At 34.8% G+C, this 27878-nt stretch overlaps 1 protein-coding gene across 2 annotated transcripts; it reads right to left on the minus strand.

The window, feature by feature from the left end:
* Positions 1-819: 819 nt before the first annotated feature.
* On the minus strand, positions 820-27372 carry LOC132548504 (cornifelin-like). Of its 2 annotated transcripts, XM_060212369.1 has the most exons (4): positions 27284-27372; positions 6651-6841; positions 3750-3889; positions 820-1534 (listed from the first exon to the last, which is right to left on the minus strand). In XM_060212369.1, coding segments are annotated over exons 1-4 (429 nt in total). In that variant the 5' UTR covers positions 27286-27372; the 3' UTR covers positions 820-1438. The 2 variants fall into 2 exon arrangements, with proteins under 2 accessions (XP_060068352.1, XP_060068354.1); XM_060212371.1 differs by lacking the exon at positions 27284-27372 and having other exon boundaries at positions 6651-7020.
* Positions 27373-27878: the final 506 nt, after the last annotated feature.

A 27878-nucleotide genomic window follows, 5' to 3' on the forward strand; every position in this document is an offset into this window, starting at 1 on the left:
TAAAAACTCTGAAGTTTATTGAACTTTCGGGGTTATGCATCTCGCCGTCTGATTTCTTTAATATCCCCTTTGTCGAATTTTGATTTACCCCATTCGCCTCATCTGTTCAAACACTAAATAGGCCTAAATCGCTTACGAGCCCTGGAAGGACGAAACAGCAGTGTAGTGCAGTTTAATTCATTAATCGGTCCTTCTGTATTTAACTCTCAATTAGTCTTGAAAGGTACTATTCAGTGGAGTGTCTTTTGCACATCCTTTACACCAATATACTCCGAGGATGTCTTCAAACATAATCAAATGTTTTACTTCGACGAAAAATTGTCTAGCAGACAAGAAAAGTCCGTCGTTGTTTCCTGATGGCTTCATTACTGCTTACTTTGTTCTCACTTAGGAACGTGACATTATTTGGATTGATCAACGCTTACACTTATTCTCCTGGCGCTTTTTCAGGAATCTCCGTGTAAATGTTACTTTTATTCATGTTGTTCTAGTTTCATAGAATTTTAGTTCAGATTAAGATTCTTTTAATATGTCGGTATTTTCCATGTTTTTTAGAACAAGGCTTATCGAGATGATTCCGTTAGTGACAAGAATTCTTAGTTCATTGGCTTCTGTATAAGACTTTGTATGAGTAGTCGATAAACCATTCTCGTTAGAATCCACCGACTTTCTTTAGAATTTAAAGTCTCGCCCTTAAATCCAATATCCCACACAACAGCTCGACTTGGACATTTACATATAGGAATATTCGCATGTATTATCTAACATAGTACGCTTTGGATAACTCTTCAAACCTTGGTGAAAAAAAAAGACAGACTGTCATATTTATAAACTTTATTAAGAAAACTCTGTGATTGATAATCGATTTCTCACAAATTGTGAACATGAAAAACATTACATGTATTTACATCAACGTCACATCAAAAGGAATAGGGTGCATTGTATTATGTGTAACTTCACGTTTTTGATCTACTGACTATAACAATCTATTTAAAGTCCCAATCGACTCTGGATAGGAAAAAACAACAGAGGAAAACGTCACAGCTTAACAGCTACACGATTGGTCCTCGTATATATCAACTTATACCATTTCGGCATTAACATGGATCTGAGCATTTATATGTATATAAACAAGAAAATAACAGTATTTGATATTAACGAATCAGTATAAGATGCTGGTATCTAAGGTACCGTACAATAAGGCAAGATCTCATTAGTAAATGTTTTTCACATCTTTTTGAGTTTTCAACCTCAAGTGAAATGATAAAAATATTGAACAATAATAAGGGTATTTAAAATTTTTTAGACTAATCACATCTCCTCAAGATGATCAGAACTAGAATTATGCTATAAACTGTATCATTGTAGTTTCTAAATAACACAAAAGTCCATGTATATTATAACGAAAATACGTGTCTCTGTGTTTCTGTATCACCACTTACAGAACACCCATATTGGTGAGTTCGCGATCCAACTGGCACGTAGCACAGGGTCCACAGCATGTCAGGGTCATACAGTCATTGCACACAGATCCCTGTAAGTATAGACACAATATGTAGAATACAAAAGAAAACATTTCATGACAAACATGGAGCCCAATTGCCCTACCAGTCACCAGAGTTCTATAAATATACCGCAATAAGCATTACCTTAACAAAGTAAGACAATTTTAATTACATCGTATGTGAAATGCACCATATGCATAACATAAGCTGTATTTAGTTCTAAGTTAACTTTGTGTTTATGATTATTTCCAATGCAAATTAAAGAAATTATGTCCAAAATATAACAAACTGAAGTACTGTTTAACCTCTCCACAATGAGGGTGGGGGTGTAAGACTCTTTGGTGATGGAATGTTGCGGAAGTATCCAAGACCCTACTATAACCGAAAAACGTTTGATTCTACTATCTCTGTTTTTCGAGAAGACTTGAAATTTTCGACAATTTGACCCCTTCTAGTCCCGCCTATCAGCCCCTTGTGGGTCAGACAGGGTCAATATGTTCATATTATCAAACTATCATCATATACTGATAATGCTTACCATTTTTTCCCCAAAAATTTCGACGTTTCACAAAAAGGACAAGGTATGGAAAACTAACCATTGGCAATATCCTTTTTCACGTTAATGCCGATATTTAATTCATTCAATGTAAACGAAATGTGTAAAAAAAACTTAAAAGTAGAATGAATGTCGGAGATTACTATAGTAGTAATATAACGATATATATTTCAGGGATACATTTCCAGAAAAAATCTGACATTGAGTACACACTGTGTTGTAATGTACATTGAAAACAAGCCTCCTGTTATGGTAAGCTTTTCGCCGTATCCTTCGATCAAAGTACTTTTCAAAATCAACCGTACTCAGATTTTCAGGAAGCGAATGATGTATGTGTTCTTGTGTTATTCCGCACAAAAAAATGTTGCACATAACATTACTTTGTGTATGCTTAACAGAAATACTCCATATGACATTGTAGCGAAATCCAAATCGGCGTAAAAATGTTTGAACGTCACCGGTAAGCGACGCCATTCATTGTGTTTTCTCATCCGTTAAAAATCATGCGCCACGCCCGCCCCCTCCCCTCAACGTCACCGGTAAGCGACGCCATTCATTGTGTTTTCTCATCCGTTAAAAATCATGCGCCACGCCCGCCCCCTCCCCTCAACGTCACCGGTAAGCGACGCCATTCATTGTGTTTTCTCATCCGTTAAAAATCATGCGCCACGCCCGCCCCCTCCCCTCAACGTCACCGGTAAACGACGCCATTCATTGTGTTTTCTCATCCGTTAAAAATCATGCGCCACGCCCACCCTCTCCCCTCAACGTCACCGGTAAGCGACGCCATTCATTGTGTTTTCTCATCCGTTAAAAATCATGCGCCACGCCCACCCTCTCCCCTCAACGTCACCGGTAAGCGACGCCATTCATTGTGTTTTCTCATCCGTTAAAAATCATGCGCCACGCCCACCCTCTCCCCTCAACGCCCCTTTTTCCAATTTCAATTTCATAGGTTATACAAATTTTTAAGTATACTGTTTAACTGTTTATTGCCAGACTGTTATTTCAGACTGTCTATCTGTGATATTCAACATGTTTATACATGTACTACATATTGCACAACATACACGTACCGGTGTCTTGCCGTACACAATAAACTTCACATGTGCAGCTAAGTGTGACTAACACCATTGTAATTCTGTTCCGTGTACATAAATAAATACCCACAAATTCTGTTTTTGATTACATTCAAATGTTACCGTAAATAGTTGTGGTTATGTACACGTTTTCTTTTACATTGCAGATAATTGTCGAAATTCATGTAATCTTTCCGGTTAACACCACTTAGTTATCAATACACTCGACAATTTTTTCTCCTTCTCTAGGGTAAGACCATTGTGTTATGTCGCCACCATAAAAAAACCTCAATACTGAAAGTCTCATCTACATTACAGAGATTTTACAATCTTTTTAACTGTGTAGGAGAATAAAAGATTGGGGCAAATATTCTTTAAATAACTTTTACAGTACCACAGATTTTATACTCGTGAAAATTGGCGATACGTCCTATGGATAACCAATTTAGTTCAAGGGATACACACGCCCATTAAGTCGACGTTGTTGTTTATGTCTGTCTTGGCATTTTCAATTATCTATCAAAATTGATTACTGTCACTTTGAAATTAAATAATTGAAACATTTCATGATTTTAACCATTAAAATCGCTTCAAATTCATAAAACTCACCTGTATACCACCCATTGTTCTGACCCTGGCTCGCATGGCAATGACTCCTCCCGGGACACAGTAAGGCATACAGCAGCACTCCCCAATACGACTGGCTTGTTTGCATTCCATACATGGCAAACAGAAAAACGTCAGGAGACCTGCATAGGTTAAAGGGATAGACAAAATTTATTATTATTGGGGCTTTTCACCATTTATTGTTTTTGTTATGTTTCTTATTATTATTATTATTATTATTATTATTATTATTATTATTTTTCTTCCGAACTTTGTGGGTTCGTAATCTTTTAAACGGTTAAGACCACACCTAATATGTATTGACTATGTTATAGGTACATACTGGAAGGTGACGATGCAGATTTTTTAAGTAGGTCAAAAATCCAATATGGCCGCTATGACGTCATAAGTTAAAAACTTTAAAACGGCCGTAACTCGATAACCGTTGAGTGTACAGAGTTTGTCCAATTATGTTATTTGTAGACAATTTCCTTATCTAACTTTTCCTCATGCCATTATAATACAAAATATGTCTAATAAAAAAGCTTGCTGTGGGGTCAATATTTGAAAACAAAAATTTTTTTTTTCAATTTTGATTTTTCTTGAAAATTTCTTTAACACATCGATGCAGAATGTCCTTCCGATGAATTTAGTGATTTTAGTTTTTCTGTAACGTTTACCACTTCCGCTGTATGCCATTTTGAAAATTTCCTTTGATCTTTTAAAAATGCCTACAAATAGGAAAAACTCGTTCTAGAACAATATTGATGGGCTATATTTTATAAAATTGTTACTAAAAACATTTCCCCATATATCTTCTATCATTTTGTGACATATTCAAATTCATCGGAAAAACAAAATGGCCGCCATGACGTCATTTCAGATTTTACCTAAAATGCCGTAACTCAAGAAATGTTTCAGCTAGAGACCTCAGTTTTAATCATATTATGTAAAATAATAAGAAAACACTTTTCACAAGAAAAAATCTGGGATCAAAGGTCAACTTCCGGTCTTCGGTAGGGATCAAAGTTCAAAAGTGTTATTTTAAGTTACCAACTTTGACAAACTTCTTCTCAAGTTCTGCAAAGCCTTGAGTCTTGATATTTCATGTGTAAGATGTCTGATCAATTATCTATCAAGTTTGTTAATATAAATGACCTTGACCCACTTTCAAGGTCACAGGGGTCAATTATGTAAAATTCGTTAAATGGTAATTTCTCCATTGTTAAGCTGCCCAAAGTCTTCAACTTTGGACATAAATATTCTGTGGACATTTCCTGTCGAGTGATATAAGAGAAACGTACCTCAAAATTCAACTTCCGGTTTGCGGTAGGGGGTCAAAGTTGAAAATTGCTATTAAGGGTACCAATCTTTGAAAAACTTCTTCTCAAGCTCTGAAAGGCCTAGAGGCTCTATATTTCACACATATGAAGCATATGTAACTGGCAACGAAGTTTGATAATATAAATGACCTTGACCCACTTTCAAAGTCACAGATGTCAATTAACTAAAAATCGCTAAACGACAGTTTCTCACATTCTAGAAGGCACACAAAGATGAAAATTGATTATAAACCTTCTGTGGATACTTCCTATTGATTGTCATAAGAAAAACTTCCTTAAAATTTCAACTTCCGGTTTCTTAATGGGGTCAAAGTTCAAATATACAAAATAGGGTACCAGTGTTCAACAATTTTCTTGTCAAGTCTCACAAGGTCTAGAGAACTAATATTGGTGATATATTGATCATCAGATGTTACATTATAAGGCTTGCAAATATGAATAACCTTGACTGACATTTAAGGTCACAGGGGTCAAATATGTTTGAACCTTTAAAAAGTGTATTTCTTCGTTATTATGTAGTTATATCTCCTTAACGTTTCAAGATTCAAAGTTCATCTTTGGATATGTTGTAGAGACTTACAAACAAGGAACCTTTCTCATATATCGTTATCAGGATAAATGTCAACTTCCGGTCAACTTGTTGCCAAAGAAGTGAAAAGCCCGACAAATTGTTAACAACAATTTCTAGTTATTTTATTTTATCCTGTGACATGACATATCCTTGTCGAAATACGCCACGCTCGATTTAAAATAAAGATGGGTGTCTTAATTTAGAAACAGTTTATGTTGGTCTGTGCTTTGTTTATTTATTGTCTTTCCTCGTTTCATTGCAAATCAAAATATCATTATTTTCCCCCTATATCAAAGTAAGCTGTAAGCGTATCCCGGCATAGTGAAAACGTTTTAAATCGTCTGTCCACCAGACCCATCCCCCCTCCCACTACTCCGCCAATCATCCTCCACCTGATTGAGACTTTTTTATTTGTTTGCCAATTACAATATTACATTGTTTAAATGCAAGTAACGCGTCACTGCTTTCTCGATGCATTTCACAATCGGCTGCAATACTCGGGCTTAAAATGGATGACCTATTAAGCACGCTACTTAATCACCGTACTTCTAGCTCATATCTCGAGTCTTTTTTTCTGAGTTTCACATGATACTTGTCACGAATTTTTAGCTTAAAGTGAGCACCTATATTTTGTGGCCGTCTACGTCCGCTATCTTGAAAAGACCAGTACTTAACGGGTACAGGACAGTGACAAAAGGTTTTATGTAAACATTCGAGATATGAGATTCGCCATTGAAGGCAGATAGTCCGAGATATGAATCGTCGCATTAGATTGTCTAACCGAGATGTGAGAATCGTTACAGAACGTTATTTGATTTCAGGACATGTTATATAAACATCACAGTAGTTACAAACTGTGTGGCCGTAAAATTCAATACAGATACATCAACACAAATTACATATGACGATGCCATGTACATCCAGACCTGGTTCATTTCTATAAAAGATTTTTTCAGACATTCATTTTATCGGTTAAAACTGCGAACTTACATGAGGGGATATCGTCAAAACATCCGAAGAGCCCTGTAGACCAATGTCTGTGTCCAGAAGTGCCAGTGACCATCAAGGCATTATTAATCTGCGGCTGAGTGGTCACTACAACATTTGTGACGGACGTCGCCATTTGGGGAGGCATATTCACCGGTACGGGATCCATGTTCATTGTTTCTGTTTGGTATTCCCTGTAGAAGGAGAGAGACGTTGTATATATACCTCAGCTTGCACAGGTATGCTTTGGCTGTACAGATTCTTTTGTTGTCTGCTTCTAACCGAGTCACTAAATACTACCGTGTGCGGTGCCTGGTTTTCCCAAGTCACTCCTTAATTAGGTCAAAAAATGTGTTATACACGATAGACACACTAGCGTACAGCTATCAACTTGTATCACTTGACCCCAAAGTGGGACTGAAAACAACCGCTGCTATAAAGGCACACGTACAAAATTTACATATGTATGGGCACATGAAGGCATAACTTCACGTTGAGACATGCCTCAAATTGTAACCAACTGTTAATTTTATGCATGCAACACTGAAATCAGCCTTTTAAAGTTTTAAAATTTTATAGCGTTGATTTATTATGTACTTAAGCATCAGCCGGTAACTCTTGATTCCTTATTTGGAAGGACATTATGGTAGTACCGTTGATCGATTACCGTGTCTGACACAAATATTTTCACTAGCACTGGAACATGAGAATTGAGACACGTGCATTCTAACGGCTTGTTTGGATAGCTTCGAGAAATTCATCTCATCCAACAGTAATTAGAATTCTGAATCAAAACACAGTTAACAACAACAACTCACCGCTACACTCAACAACAAACATCACAGTTAATGTAACATACAGTTAACAACAAACATCACAGTTAATGTAACATACACTCAACAACAAACATCACAGTTAATGTAACATACACTCAACAACAAACATCACAATTAATGTAACATACAGTCAACAACAAACATCACAGTTAATGTAACATACAGTCAACAACAAACATCACAGTTAATGTAACATACACTCAACAACAAACATCACAGTTAATGTAACATACACTCAACAACAAACATCACAGTTAATGTAACATACAGTCAACAACAAACATCACAGTTAATGTAACATACACTCAACAACAAACATCACAGTTAATGTAACATACAGTTAACAACAAACATCACAGTTAATGTAACATACACTCAACAACAAACATCACAGTTAATGTAACATACACTCAACAACAAACATCACAGTTAATGTAACATACAGTCAACAACAAACATCACAGTTAATGTAACATACAGTCAACAACAAACATCACAGTTAATGTAACATACACTCAACAACAAACATCACAGTTAATGTAACATACAGTTAACAACAAACATCATAGTTAATGTAACATACACTCAACAACAAACATCACAGTTAATGTAACATACACTCAACAACAAACATCACAGTTAATGTAACATACACTCAACAACAAACATCACAGATAATGTAACATACAGTCAACAACAAACATCACAGTTAATGTAACATACAGTTAACAACAAACATCACAGATAATGTAACATACAGTCAACAACAAACATCACAGTTAATGTAACATACACTCAACAACAAACATCACAGTTAATGTAACATACAGTTAACAACAAACATCACAGATAATGTAACATACAGTCAACAACAAACATCACAGTTAATGTAACATACAGTTAACAACAAACATCACAGATAATGTAACATACACTCAACAACAAACATCACAGATAATGTAACATACACTCAACAACAAACATCACAGTTAATGTAACATACACTCAACAACAAACATCACAGTTAATGTAACATACACTCAACAACAAACATCACAGTTAATGTAACATACACTCAACAACAAACATCACAGTTAATGTAACATACACTCAACAACAAACATCACAGTTAATGTAACATACACTCAACAACAAACATCACAGTTAATGTAACATACACTCAACAACAAACATCATAGTTAATGTAACATACACTCAACAACAAACATCACAGTTAATGTAACATACACTCAACAACAAACATCACAGTTAATGTAATATACAGTCAACAACAAACATCACAGTTAATGTAACATACAGTCAACAACAACAACTCACCGCTACACTCAACAACAAACATCACAATTAATGTAACATACAGTTAACAACAAACATCACAGTTAATGTAACATACAGTCAACAACAACAACTCACCGCTACACTCAACAACAAACATCACAGTTAATGTAACATACAGTCAACAACAAACACCACAGTTAATGTAACATACAGTCAACAACAAACACCAAAGTTAATGTAACATACACTCAACAACAAACATCACAGTTAATGTAACATACAGTCAACAACAAACACCACAGTTAATGTAACATACAGTCAACAACAAACATCACAGATAATGTAACATACACTCAACAACAAACATCACAGTTAATGTAACATACAGTTAACAACAAACATCACAGTTAATGTAACATACAGTCAACAACAAACATCACAGATAATGTAACATACAGTCAACAACAAACATCACTGTTAATGTAACATACAGTCAACAACAAACACCACAGTTAATGTAACATACAGTCAACAACAAACACCACAGTTAATGTAACATACAGTCAACAACAAACACCACAGTTAATGTAACATACAGTCAACAACAAACATCACAGTTAATGTAACATACAGTCAACAACAAACACCACAGTTAATGTAACATACAGTCAACAACAAACACCACAGTTAATGTAACATACAGTCAACAACAAACATCACAGTTAATGTAACATACAGTCAACAACAACATACTGTCAACAACAAACATCACTGTTAATGTAACATACAGTCAACAACAAACATCACTGTTAATGTAACATACAGTCAACAACAAACATCACAGTTAATGTAACATACAGTCAACAACAAACATCACAGATAATATAACATACAGTCAACAACAAACATCACTGTTAATGTAACATACAGTCAACAACAAACATCACAGTTAATGTAACATACAGTCAACAACAAACATCACAGTTAATGTAACATACAGTCAACAACAAACATCACAGTTAATGTGACATACAGTCAACAACAACATACTGTCAACAACAAACATCACAGTTAATGTAACATACAGTCAACAACAAACATCACAGTTAATGTAACATACAGTCAACAACAACATACTGTCAACAACAAACATCACAGTTAATGTAACATTCAGTCAAGAACATCACAGTTAATGTAACATACATTCAACAACAAACATCACAGATAATGTAACATACACTCAACAACAAACATCACAGTTAATGTAACATACACTCAACAACAAACATCACAGATAATGTAACATACAGTCAACAACAAACATCACAGTTAATGTAACATACAGTTAACAACAAACATCACAGATAATGTAACATACAGTCAACAACAAACATCACAGTTAATGTAACATACACTCAACAACAAACATCACAGTTAATGTAACATACAGTTAACAACAAACATTACAGATAATGTAACATACAGTCAACAACAAACATCACAGTTAATGTAACATACAGTTAACAACAAACATCACAGATAATGTAACATACACTCAACAACAAACATCACAGATAATGTAACATACACTCAACAACAAACATCACAGATAATGTAACATACAGTCAACAACAAACATCACAGTTAATGTAACATACACTCAACAACAAACATCACAGTTAATGTAACATACAGTTAACAACAAACATCACAGATAATGTAACATACAGTCAACAACAAACATCACAGTTAATGTAACATACAGTTAACAACAAACATCACAGATAATGTAACATACACTCAACAACAAACATCACAGATAATGTAACATACACTCAACAACAAACATCACAGTTAATGTAACATACACTCAACAACAAACATCACAGTTAATGTAACATACACTCAACAACAAACATCACAGTTAATGTAACATACACTCAACAACAAACATCACAGTTAATGTAACATACACTCAACAACAAACATCACAGTTAATGTAACATACACTCAACAACAAACATCACAGTTAATGTAACATACACTCAACAACAAACATCACAGTTAATGTAACATACACTCAACAACAAACATCACAGTTAATGTAACATACACTCAACAACAAACATCACAGTTAATGTAACATACACTCAACAACAAACATCACAGTTAATGTAATATACAGTCAACAACAAACATCACAGTTAATGTAACATACAGTCAACAACAACAACTCACCGCTACACTCAACAACAAACATCACAGTTAATGTAACATACAGTCAACAACAACATACTGTCAACAACAAACATCACTGTTAATGTAACATACAGTCAACAACAAACATCACTGTTAATGTAACATACAGTCAACAACAAACATCACAGTTAATGTAACATACAGTCAACAACAAACATCACAGATAATGTAACATACAGTCAACAACAAACATCACTGTTAATGTAACATACAGTCAACAACAAACATCACAGTTAATGTAACATACAGTCAACAACAAACATCACAGTTAATGTAACATACAGTCAACAACAAACATCACAGTTAATGTGACATACAGTCAACAACAACATACTGTCAACAACAAACATCACAGTTAATGTAACATACAGTCAACAACAAACATCACAGTTAATGTAACATACAGTCAACAACAAACATCACAGTTAATGTAACATACAGTTAACAACAAACATCACAGATAATGTAACATACACTCAACAACAAACATCACAGATAATGTAACATACACTCAACAACAAACATCACAGATAATGTAACATACAGTCAACAACAAACATCACAGTTAATGTAACATACACTCAACAACAAACATCACAGTTAATGTAACATACAGTTAACAACAAACATCACAGATAATGTAACATACAGTCAACAACAAACATCACAGTTAATGTAACATACAGTTAACAACAAACATCACAGATAATGTAACATACACTCAACAACAAACATCACAGATAATGTAACATACACTCAACAACAAACATCACAGTTAATGTAACATACACTCAACAACAAACATCACAGTTAATGTAACATACACTCAACAACAAACATCACAGTTAATGTAACATACACTCAACAACAAACATCACAGTTAATGTAACATACACTCAACAACAAACATCACAGTTAATGTAACATACACTCAACAACAAACATCACAGTTAATGTAATATACAGTCAACAACAAACATCACAGTTAATGTAACATACAGTCAACAACAACAACTCACCGCTACACTCAACAACAAACATCACAATTAATGTAACATACAGTTAACAACAAACATCACAGTTAATGTAACATACAGTCAACAACAACAACTCACCGCTACACTCAACAACAAACATCACAGTTAATGTAACATACAGTCAACAACAAACACCACAGTTAATGTAACATACAGTCAACAACAAACACCAAAGTTAATGTAACATACACTCAACAACAAACATCACAGTTAATGTAACATACAGTCAACAACAAACACCACAGTTAATGTAACATACAGTCAACAACAAACATCACAGATAATGTAACATACACTCAACAACAAACATCACAGTTAATGTAACATACAGTTAACAACAAACATCACAGTTAATGTAACATACAGTCAACAACAAACATCACAGATAATGTAACATACAGTCAACAACAAACATCACTGTTAATGTAACATACAGTCAACAACAAACACCACAGTTAATGTAACATACAGTCAACAACAAACACCACAGTTAATGTAACATACAGTCAACAACAAACACCACAGTTAATGTAACATACAGTCAACAACAAACATCACAGTTAATGTAACATACAGTCAACAACAAACACCACAGTTAATGTAACATACAGTCAACAACAAACACCACAGTTAATGTAACATACAGTCAACAACAAACATCACAGTTAATGTAACATACAGTCAACAACAACATACTGTCAACAACAAACATCACTGTTAATGTAACATACAGTCAACAACAAACATCACTGTTAATGTAACATACAGTCAACAACAAACATCACAGTTAATGTAACATACAGTCAACAACAAACATCACAGATAATGTAACATACAGTCAACAACAAACATCACTGTTAATGTAACATACAGTCAACAACAAACATCACAGTTAATGTAACATACAGTCAACAACAAACATCACAGTTAATGTAACATATAGTCAACAACAAACATCACAGTTAATGTGACATACAGTCAACAACAACATACTGTCAACAACAAACATCACAGTTAATGTAACATACAGTCAACAACAAACATCACAGTTAATGTAACATACAGTCAACAACAAACATCACAGATAATGTAACATACAGTCAACAACAAACATCACTGTTAATGTAACATACAGTCAACAACAAACATCACAGTTAATGTAACATACAGTCAACAACAAACATCACAGTTAATGTAACATATAGTCAACAACAAACATCACAGTTAATGTGACATACAGTCAACAACAACATACTGTCAACAACAAACATCACAGTTAATGTAACATACAGTCAACAACAAACATCACAGTTAATGTAACATACAGTCAACAACAACATACTGTCAACAACAAACATCACAGTTAATGTAACATTCAGTCAAGAACATCACAGTTAATGTAACATACATTCAACAACAAACATCACAGATAATGTAACATACAGTCAACAACAAACATCACAGGTAATGTAACATACAGTCAACAACAAACATCACAATTAATGTAACATAAAGTTAACAACAAACATCACAGGCAATGTAGCATACAATCAACAACAATTATTTTCGCTTCATATTTTCTAGATGAATTACAGAAAAAGCAACGAAGCAAATTGAAATTGGCAAGTTTACACGAGTTAACAACAAACACATTGAGTAGTAACTGTCGCTGTACCAAACGTTGAAAATACATAATGTACATATATGAGTATCACCTTGTCTTACCTGGATATGTGTTAACTGATGTGTCCTTCCCAAGTCTCGGCGTTTACGGTTGTTTATGAGTTGTAATCGATTTGACATATTTTAACTTGTCTGTTTTCTGGAAGCGAGCCAGCCCGTGCCCAGTTCAATAGTTATGAATAATAGATTCACTTTGAGTATAGACCTTACACATATATAGCTAGTTCATTTGTAGCGTATATAATAAGAACTGGGTTTTGACGAGGTTTAGACTACAGGTAAACTATTTGTGCACTAGACCTGGTACAGGTGATGGAGCTGTTAATATATCTAAACCCAAAGTTGTGCCTTTTCCGTAAGTCTGTAAGATTATCACAGAACAAAATTGGTACTTTAATAGTTAATATTTGAATTTCCCCACCTTACTAAGTCTCTTTGACACGTATGTAGAAAGTGTTCTATTTACAGTAGTGAAGTATGGGGATTTCATACTACCCCAGACTTACAGAAGATCTTCAACTAGATTTTTGTAAAAATATTCATGGAGTCGAACGGTCGACACCAAGTGCTATAGTATACTTTGATATTTGGAGGGTCCAGTCGTCTACTTTGCGTAAATTTAGAATATTAATGTATTGGTGTAAACTAACCTCTACCAATAATTGCATTTTTAATGGAAGTTACGTGTATATGTATAGCGAATGTGAGGCTAACCCGAATTGTAAAAACTGGGTTGCGAAAGTCAAATACAAGCTTGGTGCATTAGATATAATGGATTGTTGGGTCTCTCAACATGTAATATTGTTTTTAAATATCTTAAAACATCGTCTTACGGACATTTTCAAGCAAACGTGTGAAACATTTTTTGCTTCGTCTCCTAAATGCTTTCTATACAAGCACGTTGTAGATCATTTAGCATCGCAAACTTACCTTTCTAAACATATGTCTATCAATCGTAAAAAGGATATTGTAAAAGTACGTTTATCTCCGCATTGTCTTCTTATATCGAATCGGGCAGATAAACGGTCATTCCTCGACAACTTTGTAAGTGCCCTGTATCGCAATGATATTGGGGACGAGTAGCATTTCATTCTAACTTGTCCTTTGTATGATCTGAGATCTAAATATATCAAGCCTTAATATCGACTGAATCCTTCTGTCTTTAAATTAATTAACTTTTTATCATATTTAGACACAAAAGAACGATGTAATTTAAGAAAATTTATGCACTATGCAACCAAATTAAGAGATGATTATTTAATTGAAAATTCATGGAATGACCTTTAAAAATTGTTGTTATTAAGTTTAATTCAAATGTTGTAGGAATGAACTGTATAAGTTTACGATAGATAAAGAATATGAAAATCTGCCATTGTAGGTAATGTAAAGTCCCTATGGCTGTCTGTGTTTTTACCTGTGTAATGTCTGAAGTCCTTACATGCATACTTATCCTAAAGTTGTGTCAATGACCTTGTTTTTTATCATTCTAATGTAAATTCATATCCGTTTCATAATTCAAAATGAAATGAACAGCTAAAACGTTACAATGAAAATTAATACTTGGACTATATAGAAACAAAATATCTGTGATTAATGAAAGCCATCCTATTTGGAGGAGAGATTATGTAATTCACAGAGTTTACATTTTAGGAAATTAATTAATTGAAAGCATTATTTCCTGAAAATTCTCAAACCTGTAATAAAAATATACAATAAATAGATATAAGAAAACTAATTCTACACTTCAATGATTTGATTTAAAACGTAATTTTTAAAAAATCTTGAAATGTATTATTGTGTTATGGTCAACAGTTTATATTTAGAAATAGTTACTTAATTATAGAACCCAGGTCTAATATATTAAATAGAAGTCATTTATTTCGATACCTTGAAAATACAATTTATGTATAATGTTACAACTACGTATACTGACGTAGACCTTTTATATTTTATAGGTCGGGGTTCTGCTACAGGCAAAATCAGTAATGGCCTTTATCAGTCACATACAACACAATAGGTTTAAATGATGCATTGATGACAGTCAGAATCAAACTTCTGGACAATGAGGAATGTAAGAATACACCATTAAAAAAGAAGTTATTTAGTATTAATCTAAAAAAATATCTCTTAAATAAATCTAAATCTCAAATAATTTCAAATAATTGTCTGTTTTACCATTGTCAAAAAAATATTAACTGTAAACATAAACACAAGATCACAAGACAGCACGTTACATGTAGATTTAAGTCTCACTTTGTGTAATTAAATATAATATCTTTATTTAATTTGTAAGAGGATAAAAACGCATACACGTTCAGCCATAAACAACAGTTACCCCAGGTTTTTAATAAGATATTTAGAATTTAAAAGTTTTATGTTCCATTTTGATAATTATACGTTTTTTATATTTATTCAATATATATAATGATATGGTACCTAACTGGTAGTACTGTAGTATAAATGCATCTCTCTACAGCTGTACTGATAAAACTACAGTTAGCCTTGGGCTGCATTGCCGCTGGCTGAAAGGGGTCCCGGGATTGACCAAGTATATATCAGGCAATTTTTTCACTACCTGTATGGACCTACTTTACCTGTAGTCTTTGCCTCGTGCGCTAGAGTGAACTAAGAATTAAAGATTAATCTGCTCTCAGCTGCCGGTACATGTAGGCTACACAGACGATAGTGAGAGTTCTTTACGTATTCGGTATATAAAATAAAAATGTATAATATTTATATGCACACGTGAAAAGTTCCCAGATGTTCTACCTACTTGCAAACTGTTGTACAAGTACGCTCCCTACATACAGATGAAGGTCAAACTAATGGGAAACTACCAGCACTTTTCCAGTTCAATACAAATTTTCAATATACAAGTGGGGATTTTCTGGGTGTTCTATACCTTTAGATAACCCGATATCTAATGAAGATATTTCCTGTGGTCAGTTCGAACAAAAATCAAAGTACTGAAAGTACTGGTATGCTAAGACCATTAAAAAAAATAAATTCTTTGTTATTAGCTTGCTATATACTGAAACCAACTATATGCAAGCAGTAAATCATTGCAGCCCATAAAAAATGACCAGCAGATATCAGAAATAACAAGCACAGTAGTATTACTTATGTAATACATGTCCCAAGTAGGCTCCAAGATGAAATGATAGGGAAGTTGTCCATTTCTTTGGATACATTGTAGGCAATGTTGATCTTGGACACCATATTATCACTTTAAAGACTGCGTATCTTATTGGTTTAAGACCATTAGTTAGACCATCATGCAAATAACATGCTACATACAAATATTGGGCAGCTTCATTTTCCAGATTGTCTGTAAATGACTGCATAAGAGTGCCAATTTTCTAAAACAAACATGATATGTCACCATATCTTAAAATAAAAGATGCCTGTTCTTTCGGAACACCTGGTCTTATTCTCCTTGTACTTTTTCAGGGAATCTTTGAGTAGATATTGTCTTTCTTTCAATTTTACACTTGTTTTGCTGGTTCTACAATTCTGTTGACATGTTTATATATTCTTTGTTCTCTAAAACTTGTCACAAGATATTTTATTCCTCTTGTATTATAATTTTTACATACTAACAATGACCTTGAACTTTGAAATTTGCAAGATGTGAATATCTTTTAGGTTGTGAAATTTGATAGAAAAATGAGGGTAATGCAAAGAACACCCTCATGCATCTATCCGTTTTTTGACTGTGACCTTGATCTTTGACATCTGACCCTGAATTTCTAAAGAAACCGACTTCTCATAAGGGATACATGTTCCAAATTTGATTAAGGTATACTGTCTTAGTCTCAATGCGTTTACAAGGTAATCATATAGTACTTATGCAAGTACTGTGACCTCTACATTCAATCCTCAACATCATTACTATATCCTCTCCACATTGCCCAGGGATAACTGAAACTGTAATCCAAATGATAACTAATACCCCCAACACCCACAGCCTTAGCTATCTCCCCATGGTGACCTTTTGCACAGAAACATCCTCTGAAACACAGCGGCATGTGCACGTTCCCCAACATTCCTGCAAAGTTTTGTTGAAATTGGTCCACAGGTTTAGAAGTTGACCGACGAGCAAAACCCGTCTATATTGACCAGTTGCCATGGCAATCGATATTTCGAGGGAAAATGGTGCATGCACATCTACACATTGTCCCGAATATTACTGAAAAGTTTCATTTGAGTTGTCCAGACAAGATGAGTCTACAGACAGACAAACAGATGGATGGACGGATAGACAACCTGATTCCAGTTTACCCACCCTTTTGGTGGTATAAGAATGCACAAGAGTGCTTACAAATTCCATGTGGACAGACATTATGGAATAATAATAAAAAAACATGATACATATCCTTATATCTTGTTTTATTCAGTTTTTAGATACAGTATTCTTCCCATGCTTTGATCAGCAATGTAATCTTGTCATGTCAATATCCTAGTACAAGATTGCATACACAAAATTGTTGTAGGCTTTTAAGATACATAAAAAAATACATGCCTAAGTTTAAATGAAGGTTTTAAACAGAAGTCGTATTATGTTCAGTATACAGTGATTTTTCTAGACAAACTTGGTATAACTAGTGAATCTTTCTACTCAAGTAAATTGAAGATTGTATACAAATTTACTACAAATGCAGTATACAATGATCTTTTCCACATTTTTTTAGTTTCCGCGATTTGTTGATTCTTCTTTTGTGATGGTAAATATATTTCCGCCTTTAGAGAGTACTGTGACATTAAAAGGCAACATGGTTGTTAGCATCTCAAGTGATTAATCATCTTCAACATCTAATTGGAGGCCGGAAAGAAGGACGTTTTTGTCCACCATAAGGTCCTCAAATCCATTGTTGGTCACCATGGCCAATTCCAACTTAGAAGAATCAATAGAGATACCTTCTACCATTCCAGATTTCATTTCTTCAGGGACATCCACTTGCTGAAAGAGAGTAAGGGAAATATATAACTATATTTCATTATTGCTATGATTATGTGCAAGAAATATACACTTCTGTATAAGCTTATAGTCTTCCCAATAGGAGTCTATATTAAATATACTGTAATTAATTACTTTGACATTCAGGACTGTCAAATTATTAAGCGATGGACAGCAAGCAAAATGATAATATCTTGACCATGGTCATACAGAGATTGAATCATAAAATTAAATTTGTGTGATAAATCTGTGCAGTATGATAATTTATTTTGACGTTTGTATTTCAAAAAAAATAATTTTGACTTGAAAAGTAATGTGTAATTTAATTAATTACATTGGACCGTCATGTAATGGTTATTTAATTATTTTGAAAATACCTGTAATGGCAATGCCATTTTCATAATGTAATTGTAATTTAATTAATTACATCATCATGTAATTGAACCCATGCCTGTTACAAACAGTAGCTGTCCTAACTGATCCTAAAATTAACTTTGGCTACGTCTATCACAAAATTAACTTTGGCTATGTCTATTACGAATGCCACATTTAGCTACAGTAGAGGTATTTCAAAAATGTACGTCATTGTAGCTGAAAGGACATAATTAATGGTTACTTAACCAGAACTACAGTTCTGAACAAACCACTACAAAGCCTGGTTATCTGTACTAAGACAATGTCCTCTCAATTAATTTCATTGATTATCAACATCTCATTGTTGTACTTCCGGTCACTTGAGTTTCTTAAAGTTTCAATTTGACTTTTAATAAGGCCCAATGTGATAATACTGCAATGTCTTAATAAGCTCTCGAGGGGTATTGGTTAGACTATTTATCCCATTTCATTCCATTCACCATGGAAACAAAACTCTAAAATGCTTAAAAACCGTCGACAATTAATGACAAATATTGAGCCTAGGGCTGTGTAAAATTGATGAAATAAGTGTTGAACTGAAAGTTGACGCAGTTGACATAATACTGAAATTTCTGAGATGAACAAATACAGTACATATATTAAAAGTTCAGGCATAATAAGAATTGTACCAATGGGACCTAACACTTTGCTAGGTTTATCCTAATCTTCATTAAAACACTTTCCGGGATTCAGATGTTAATTGACATCTTCATTATTCCCAATCTTCATATTGTAATCGTTCACATGCATCACTCTTCAACAGAATCAACGAGACATCATGTCAGAAAGACAAAAACTAAATTTAAGCTAAAACTATATATATAAACTTCAATTGGCATAGCTGTAGAGTTCCCGTACGATTTCATACCCTGGACTTGGGGTACTTATAAATTATCTCCGGTCAGAAATTTGAAAGAGCTAGATCTACAATAGCACCGACAGTGACCGATATTTTAAAGTAAAATCGATATATTACACAGATAGATTCCTAGATCTATTCAAGGTAGCGTAAGTAGTACAGTACAACATTAAGGATAAGTTTTTTTCTGTTTAATTTCCGATCTGTTCGGCCACTCACGATCATTCAAAAATAAATTTATTTCAAAACACTGAAATACTTTACGGAAGCAACAAAAATGTGCTAGATGCTTACATAACATTTTTCAAATGCATACTGCTTTAAAGGAAAAGTCTTGAAAATATTTTGAAAAAAGTGCCATGGCGGCAGTGCCCAGCTTGCGCGTCGCCGTCGAGCCTAAATTCAATACATGCGATAGCTCATTTCAAATGAGTATTTTGCAAAAAATGCAATTGCTAGTTCAGTATAAGTATTGACTTTAAATTCAGCTTATATATATATATATATATATATAGTGAAACTTACTTACATCAAATACCCGCCATCTTCTTTCTGCCGCCGTCTTCTTTCAGGGTCCAGCAGCAAAGAGCACCCCGGCTGTTTCCGTCAAAATTTTATGCTACTCTAAATCATTCTTATTTTAGTTTCATTCTTATTTTCAACTACATATTTCAGTATTTTCAAAAGTTTTCAACAGTATTAAACGGAATGAAAATTTTCGAAAAAGAAAAAAAAAGAAAGATTATATGACACCCACAATGCATCGCGCGGAAATGAAAGTTAAGCCGCCATATTGGCATCGCCTCGCAAAATTTACCACCATAAAACGTGAGTCTTCGTCACTGTATTTACAAATTTCGATGTCTGATTATCATTAATACACAACACAAAACGTTTTCTTGATGTACAAGTAATGAAGAAAATGTCGATAAGGTTGTTTCATTTAATGACTAGGATCAGCAACTTGTAGGGGCGATAATCCAATGATTACGATAATGTCCGGCAGATGGAGTAGGAGTAAACTTTCGATTTATGAACCAATGAAAACGAAGTACTGATACTCAGGGCCAGGGGCGACAGCAACATGCTGAAGAGCATTGAAAATGCTCTTAGCATAAAAATGACAAAAACTATCCTGACCCATTTTATATTAAACTACCTCAACGGATGAAGGGGAATGAGAACAGAAGAATATACGTGTAGTTATGCCTATTTTTATGAATTATAATCTGACGAGATCTTATCTTCTACGGAATAATCCTTTAATATGAAAAAGGAAAAGTCTAAGGAGAGTGTAACATTTGTTAACCTATAGTATTTCGTATTTATGATTTATAAGCGTTGTTTATGTTGAATAACTTATTATGATTTATCTTTTGGAGGGGGTACAAGTTTATTCCATTATATCAAAATTGAATTCATTATTTGGTTGATAGCTTTCGTCTACATGGAACCTCCTAATGTTAGTTGTTTCATGATGATAGTCTGTGTTCTGTTCACGTGGAATTCACCGTCCTGTATGTGCTGTACGAGGGAAGGGAAGTAACTCTGACAAGCCCGGCTAACAACGCTCAACATCACAAAATGACTACGTGGTAGATCATTGTACAGTTAGCAGACGTGGTAGATCAGTAGACACAGTCATCACACGTGTAAGATCAGTGTACACAGTCATCACACGTGTGAGATCAGTGTATACAGTTATCACACGTGTTAGATCAGTGTATACAGTTATCACACGTGTTAGATCAGTGTACACATTTATCACACGTGTTAGATCAGTGTACAGTTATCACACGTGTTAGATCAGTGTACACAGTTATCACACGTGTTAGATCAGTGTACACAGTTATCACACGTGTTAGATCAGTGTACACAGTTATCACACGTGGTAGATCAGTGTACACAGTTATCACACGTGTTAGATCAGTGTATACAGTTATCACACGTGGTAGATCAGTGTATAGTTATCACACGTGTTAGATCACACGTTAATCACACGTGTTAGATCAGTGTACACAGTTATCACACGTGTTAGATCAGTGTACAGTTATCACACGTGTTAGATCAGTGTATACAGTTATCACACGTGTTAGATCTGTGTACACAGTTATCACACGTGTTAGATCTGTGTACACAGTTATCACACGTGTTAGATCAGTGTACAGTTATCACACGTGTCAGATCAGTGTAAACAGTTATCACACGTGTTAGATCAGTGTACAGTTATCACACAGTTATCACACGTGTCAGATCAGTGTACACAGTTATCACACGTGGTAGATCAGTGTACACAGTTATCACACGTGTTAGATCAGTGTATACAGTTATCACACGTGGTAGATCAGTGTATAGTTATCACACGTGTTAGATCAGTGTACAGTTATCACACGTGTTAGATCAGTGTACAGTTATCACCCGTGTTAGATCAGTGTAAAGCTATCACACGTGTCAGATCAGTGTAAACAGTTATTACACGTGGTAGATCAGTGTATACAGTTATCACACGTGTTAGATCAGTGTACAGTTATCACACGTGTCAGATCAGTGTAAACAGTTATCACACGTGTTAGATCAGTGTACAGTTATCACACGTGTTAGATCAGTGTACAGTTATCACACGTGTTAGATCAGTGTATACAGTTATCACACGTGTTAGATCAGTGTACACAGTTATCACACGTGTTAGATCAGTGTACAGTTATCACACGTGTTAGATCAGTGTACACAGTTATCACACGTGTTAGATCAGTGTACAGTTATCACACGTGTTAGATCAGTGTACACAGTTATCACACGTGTTAGATCAGTGTATACAGTTATCACACGTGTTAGATCAGTGTACAGTTATCACACGTGTTAGATCAGTGTATACAGTTATCACACGTGTTAGATCAGTGTATACAGTTATCACACGTGTTAGATCAGTGTACAGTAATCACACGTGTTAGATCAGTGTATACAGTTATCATCCCGTGTTAGATCAGTGTACAGTAATCACACGTGTTAGATCAGTGTACACAGTTATCACACGTGTTAGATCAGTGTACAATTATCACACGTGTTAGATCAGTGTACACAGTTATCACACGTGTTAGATCAGTGTACAGTTATCACACGTGTTAGATCAGTGTACAGTTATCACACGTGTTAGATCAGTGTATACAGTTATCACACGTGTTAGATCAATGTATACAGTTATTACACGTGTTAGATCAGTGTACAATTATCACACGTGTTAGATCAGTGTACAGTAATCACACGTGTTAGATCAGTGTACACAGCCACCACGCGAGTTAGATCTGTGTACACAGTTATCACACGTGTTAGATCAGTGTATACAGTTATCACACGTGTTAGATCAGTGTACACAGTTATCACACGTGTTAGATCAGTGTACAGTTATCACACGTGTTAGATCAGTGTACATTTATCACACGTGTTAGATCAGTGTATACAGTTATCACACGTGTTAGATCAGTGTATACAGTTATCACACGTGTTAGATCAGTGTACAGTTATCACACGTGGTATATCAGTGTACACAGTTATCACACGTGGTAGATCAGTGTACACAAGTATCACACGTGTTAGATCAGTGTACAGTTATCACACGTGGTATATCAGTGTACACAGTTATCACACACAGTTATCACACGTGTTAGATCAGTGTACACAGTTATCACACGTGTTAGATCAGTGTATCACAGTTATCACACGTGATCAGTGTACACAGTTATCACACGTTATCACACGTGTTAGATCAGTGTACACAGTTATCACACGTGTTAGATCAGTGTATACAGTTATCATCCCGTGTTAGATCAGTGTACACACGTGTTAGATCAGTGTATACAGTTATCACACGTGGTAGATCAGTGTACAGTTATCACACGTGTTAGATCAGTGTACAGTTATCACACGTGTTAGATCAGTGTATACAGTTATCACACGTGTTAGATCAGTGTACAGTTATCACACGTGTTAGATCAGTGTACAGTTATCACACGTGTTAGATCAGTGTACAGTTATTACACGTGTTAGATCAATGTATACAGTTATCATCCCGTGTTAGATCAGTGTACAGTAATCACACGTGTTAGATCAGTGTACACAGTTATCACACGTGTTAGATCAGTGTAAACAGTTATCACACGTGTTAGATCAGTGTACAGTTATATCACACGTGTTAGACAGTGTATCACACGTGTTAGATCAGTGTACACAGTTATCACACGTGTTAGATCAGTGTACAATTATCACACGTGTTAGATCAGTGTACAGTAATCACACGTGTTAGATCAGTGTATACAGTTATCACACGTGTTAGATCAGTGTATACAGTTATCACACGTGTTAGATCAGTGTATACAGTTATCACACGTGTTAGATCAGTGTACACAGCCACCACGCGTGTTAGATCAGTGTACACAGTTATCACACGTGTTAGATCAGTGTACACAGTCATCACGCGAGTTAGATCTGTGTACAGTTATCACACTTGTTAGATCAGTGTACAGTTATCACCCGTGTTAGATCAGTGTACAGTTATCACACGTGTCAGATCAGTGTAAACAGTTATCACACGTGTTAGATCATCACACGTGTTAGATCAGTGTACAGTTATCACACGTGTTAGATCAGTGTATACAGTTATCACACGTGTATACAGTTATCACACGTGGTAGATCAGTGTATACAGTTATCACACGTGTTAGATCAGTGTATACAGTTATCACACGTGTTAGATCTGTGTACACAGTTATCACACGTGTTAGATCAGTGTACAGTTATCACACGTGTTAGATCAGTGTATACAGTTATCACACGTGTTAGATCAGTGTACAGTTATCACACGTGTCAGATCAGTGTAAACAGTTATCACACGTGTTAGATCAGTGTACACAGCCACCACGCGAGTTAGATCTGTGTACACAGTTATCACACGTGTTAGATCAGTGTACACAGTTATCACACGTGTTAGATCAGTGTACAGTTATCACACGTGTTAGATCAGTGTACACAGTTATCACACGTGTTAGATCAGTGTACACAAGTATCACACGTGGTAGATCAGTGTACACCAGTATCACACGTGGTAGATCAGTGTACACAGTCATCACGCGAGTTAGATCTGTGTACACAAATCACACGTGTTAGATCAGTGTACACAGCCACCACGCGAGTTAGATCAGTGTACAGTTATCACACGTGTTAGATCAGTGTACACAGTTATCACACGTGTTAGATCAATGTATACAGTTATCACACGTGTAAGATCAGTGTATACAGTTATCACACGTGTTAGATCAGTGTATACAGTTATCACACGTGTTAGATCAGTGTACAGTTATCACGCGAGTTAGATCTGTGTACACAGTTATCACACGTGTTAGATCAGTGTATACAGTTATCACACGTGGTAGATCAGTGTACACCAAGGGCGTAGCTCCCATAGAAAGAAAAAGCCCGGGCTTACACATAAAAAATCCGTGCATAGAGTATGTCGGACAAAATTACAAAACTAAGGTTGAAAATAAATATCTAATATTTTTGATAAATAAAAAATATATAAATAGAAAATTGTTGAATAACTTGGCCTAGTGCATTACTTTCCGGAACTTTATACACGTCATACTATTCTACTTCTTACTATCATTTCAACGTTTTCGATTACAATGTTGTTAAAATGCAAATTTTCAAAATGAAGAAGGCTTCTGGATTACAGATGTCGATCGACAAGTTTTTCAAACAAAATATAGTCTTTTATTTAGTCAGGGACTGAAGTTTGTAGTTAGATTAGTAAAAAAACTGTCTCAGAAAACGATTCATGAAATCATGAAATTCATTTTCCGTCGGGGGGCTTCGATCCCCCAACCAGGTAGGCGGCCCCAAGACCCCTCGCCTGGGCTTACACATTTCTGCTAGGCTAGCTACGCCCCTATACACAGTTAGCTGGACCCCAAGGTAGAATAAAATACATAGTATACCACGAGTACCTCTGGGATCGAACTGCCAGTGTACACAAGCATAAAATACAGAATAGAAAAAGGGATTTGAGAAAGTTATTCAATCAGAATGACTTTTTATGTTTATGCAGGGACGTATAATACAGTTTAATATGTCCCTGGTTTATGATATTAAATAACGTTTCAAAAAGACAGGGAAAGTTTCTTCAATCAGATTTTTCAAAAGTTTAAAATGTTGACATGTGACGATAGAAGAACACATTAACTGAAATATATTTTGTCGATTTGCGGTATTTGTAATTTCTATAGACCAATTTTTGTTTATCGTGACCAATCAATATCTACGTGAAGCATATATAGAATACTGAACAACAGTAAGATCTGGAAACACTGACATTTCACGTAACAGACAAGGTATGGATAATACATTTTCGTCAATCATTGAAAATTATACTTGATTTTTAGTTCATTCATTGTTTTCCAAAACAATCACTAACGTTAGAAAAATGCTAAAATACTACTGTAAATTGGAAGTACTGAAGGCATGTTTTGATTTCAGCATCGCACGGGCATGAGTTTCCAAGAGCAGTGAGTAGACGACAATGTTCCGTTAAAATGAATAACCTCCACTTTGCACCGTGCAAGTTATAGTATTTCTATCATCATTCTCATAAAAGTGAAATACTTAGCTAAAGATAACTTACCCGCAAAGATGTGGCTCACACGCGTGTAAATAAAACACTATATTTCAAACCGAAAAGCGGATAAATTATCCGGAATGGCATAACGGAGGATAACAAAGAAATGTAAAACCGTGATTGTACTTTTTTGTAAATTTTTCACTGATGCCATACCCAGATCATAATTATGCACTCTTTACGTTGATATAAGAATATAATTTTGTAATTTCAATATAGATAAAATAGAAAAATATAGGTAACCGAAAGGCGAAATTATCCGAAATAAGACGATGTAAAAAGAAAAATGTGTTCACAGGCCCTTACCTTACGAATTCCACGAATCGTACGGCTACTTTCACTTTTACGCGTGAAAAAAATATAAAGAATCCTCAGGAGGAAACCATTCCAAGTTTTGCGATCTTCAGTTGAATGCATATTACCCATGATTAAAGCAATGAAAACGTGCGATACAGCGTGCAATCTGCCGAGACGTATAAAACACAAGAACTGTATACAGCCGATTACACCGGCCTCCACCCAAATGTAAACAGTTTTCTGTAAGTCTAGACAATATAAACTGTGGAGAACCACTGACGAAACGATTGGATTTTTAAATGAACATGTCATATACAGAACAACTTACATCAAGTGTGTTGACGGGTGGTGTAGGATCAAGTGCACTATTGATCAGAGAGAATCACTCCAAGACGCTGCTGCTTTCAGCATACATGTATGACTTACAAAACAAATATGGCCACTTTTGAATAGCATCTATTAGTGCGCAGACGCACCCTCTCCCCCGTTAAGTTTTTGTACGAAGGCCTACAGGGATAGATCAAGAGTTACGGATTCTTCAGATTTCCATGTAGAGCCAGACAGAGATCAGCTCCATTTCTTATATAATATCACTTGTTATCGTCCATTTAAATATTTATGAGATCGTTACCGATTCCATCCGTTGAAATATCTGGAAGACAGATGCCGGTTGCATCCGTTATGGTAACTATAAAACGGTCACCACATCGCCGGTTATTTATATATTATAGATTATAAATAATCATTGTTATTATCAAAATCTTGTATGTAAAATAAAATACTTTTTATGAAATCTTCAATTTGGAGTAAATAAAGAGAATAATAACATTCTGGTTCCACCCGTTATGATACTATAAGACAGATTCCATTCCCATCAATTACAATTTCTCTAAGACAGATACCGGTTCCATCCGTTATGATAC

This window comes from Ylistrum balloti, unplaced genomic scaffold, assembly GCF_031769215.1.
Source record: "Ylistrum balloti isolate Yb309-2 unplaced genomic scaffold, AGI_CSIRO_Ybal_v1 Utg370016, whole genome shotgun sequence".
Taxonomy (NCBI): domain Eukaryota; kingdom Metazoa; phylum Mollusca; class Bivalvia; order Pectinida; family Pectinidae; genus Ylistrum; species Ylistrum balloti.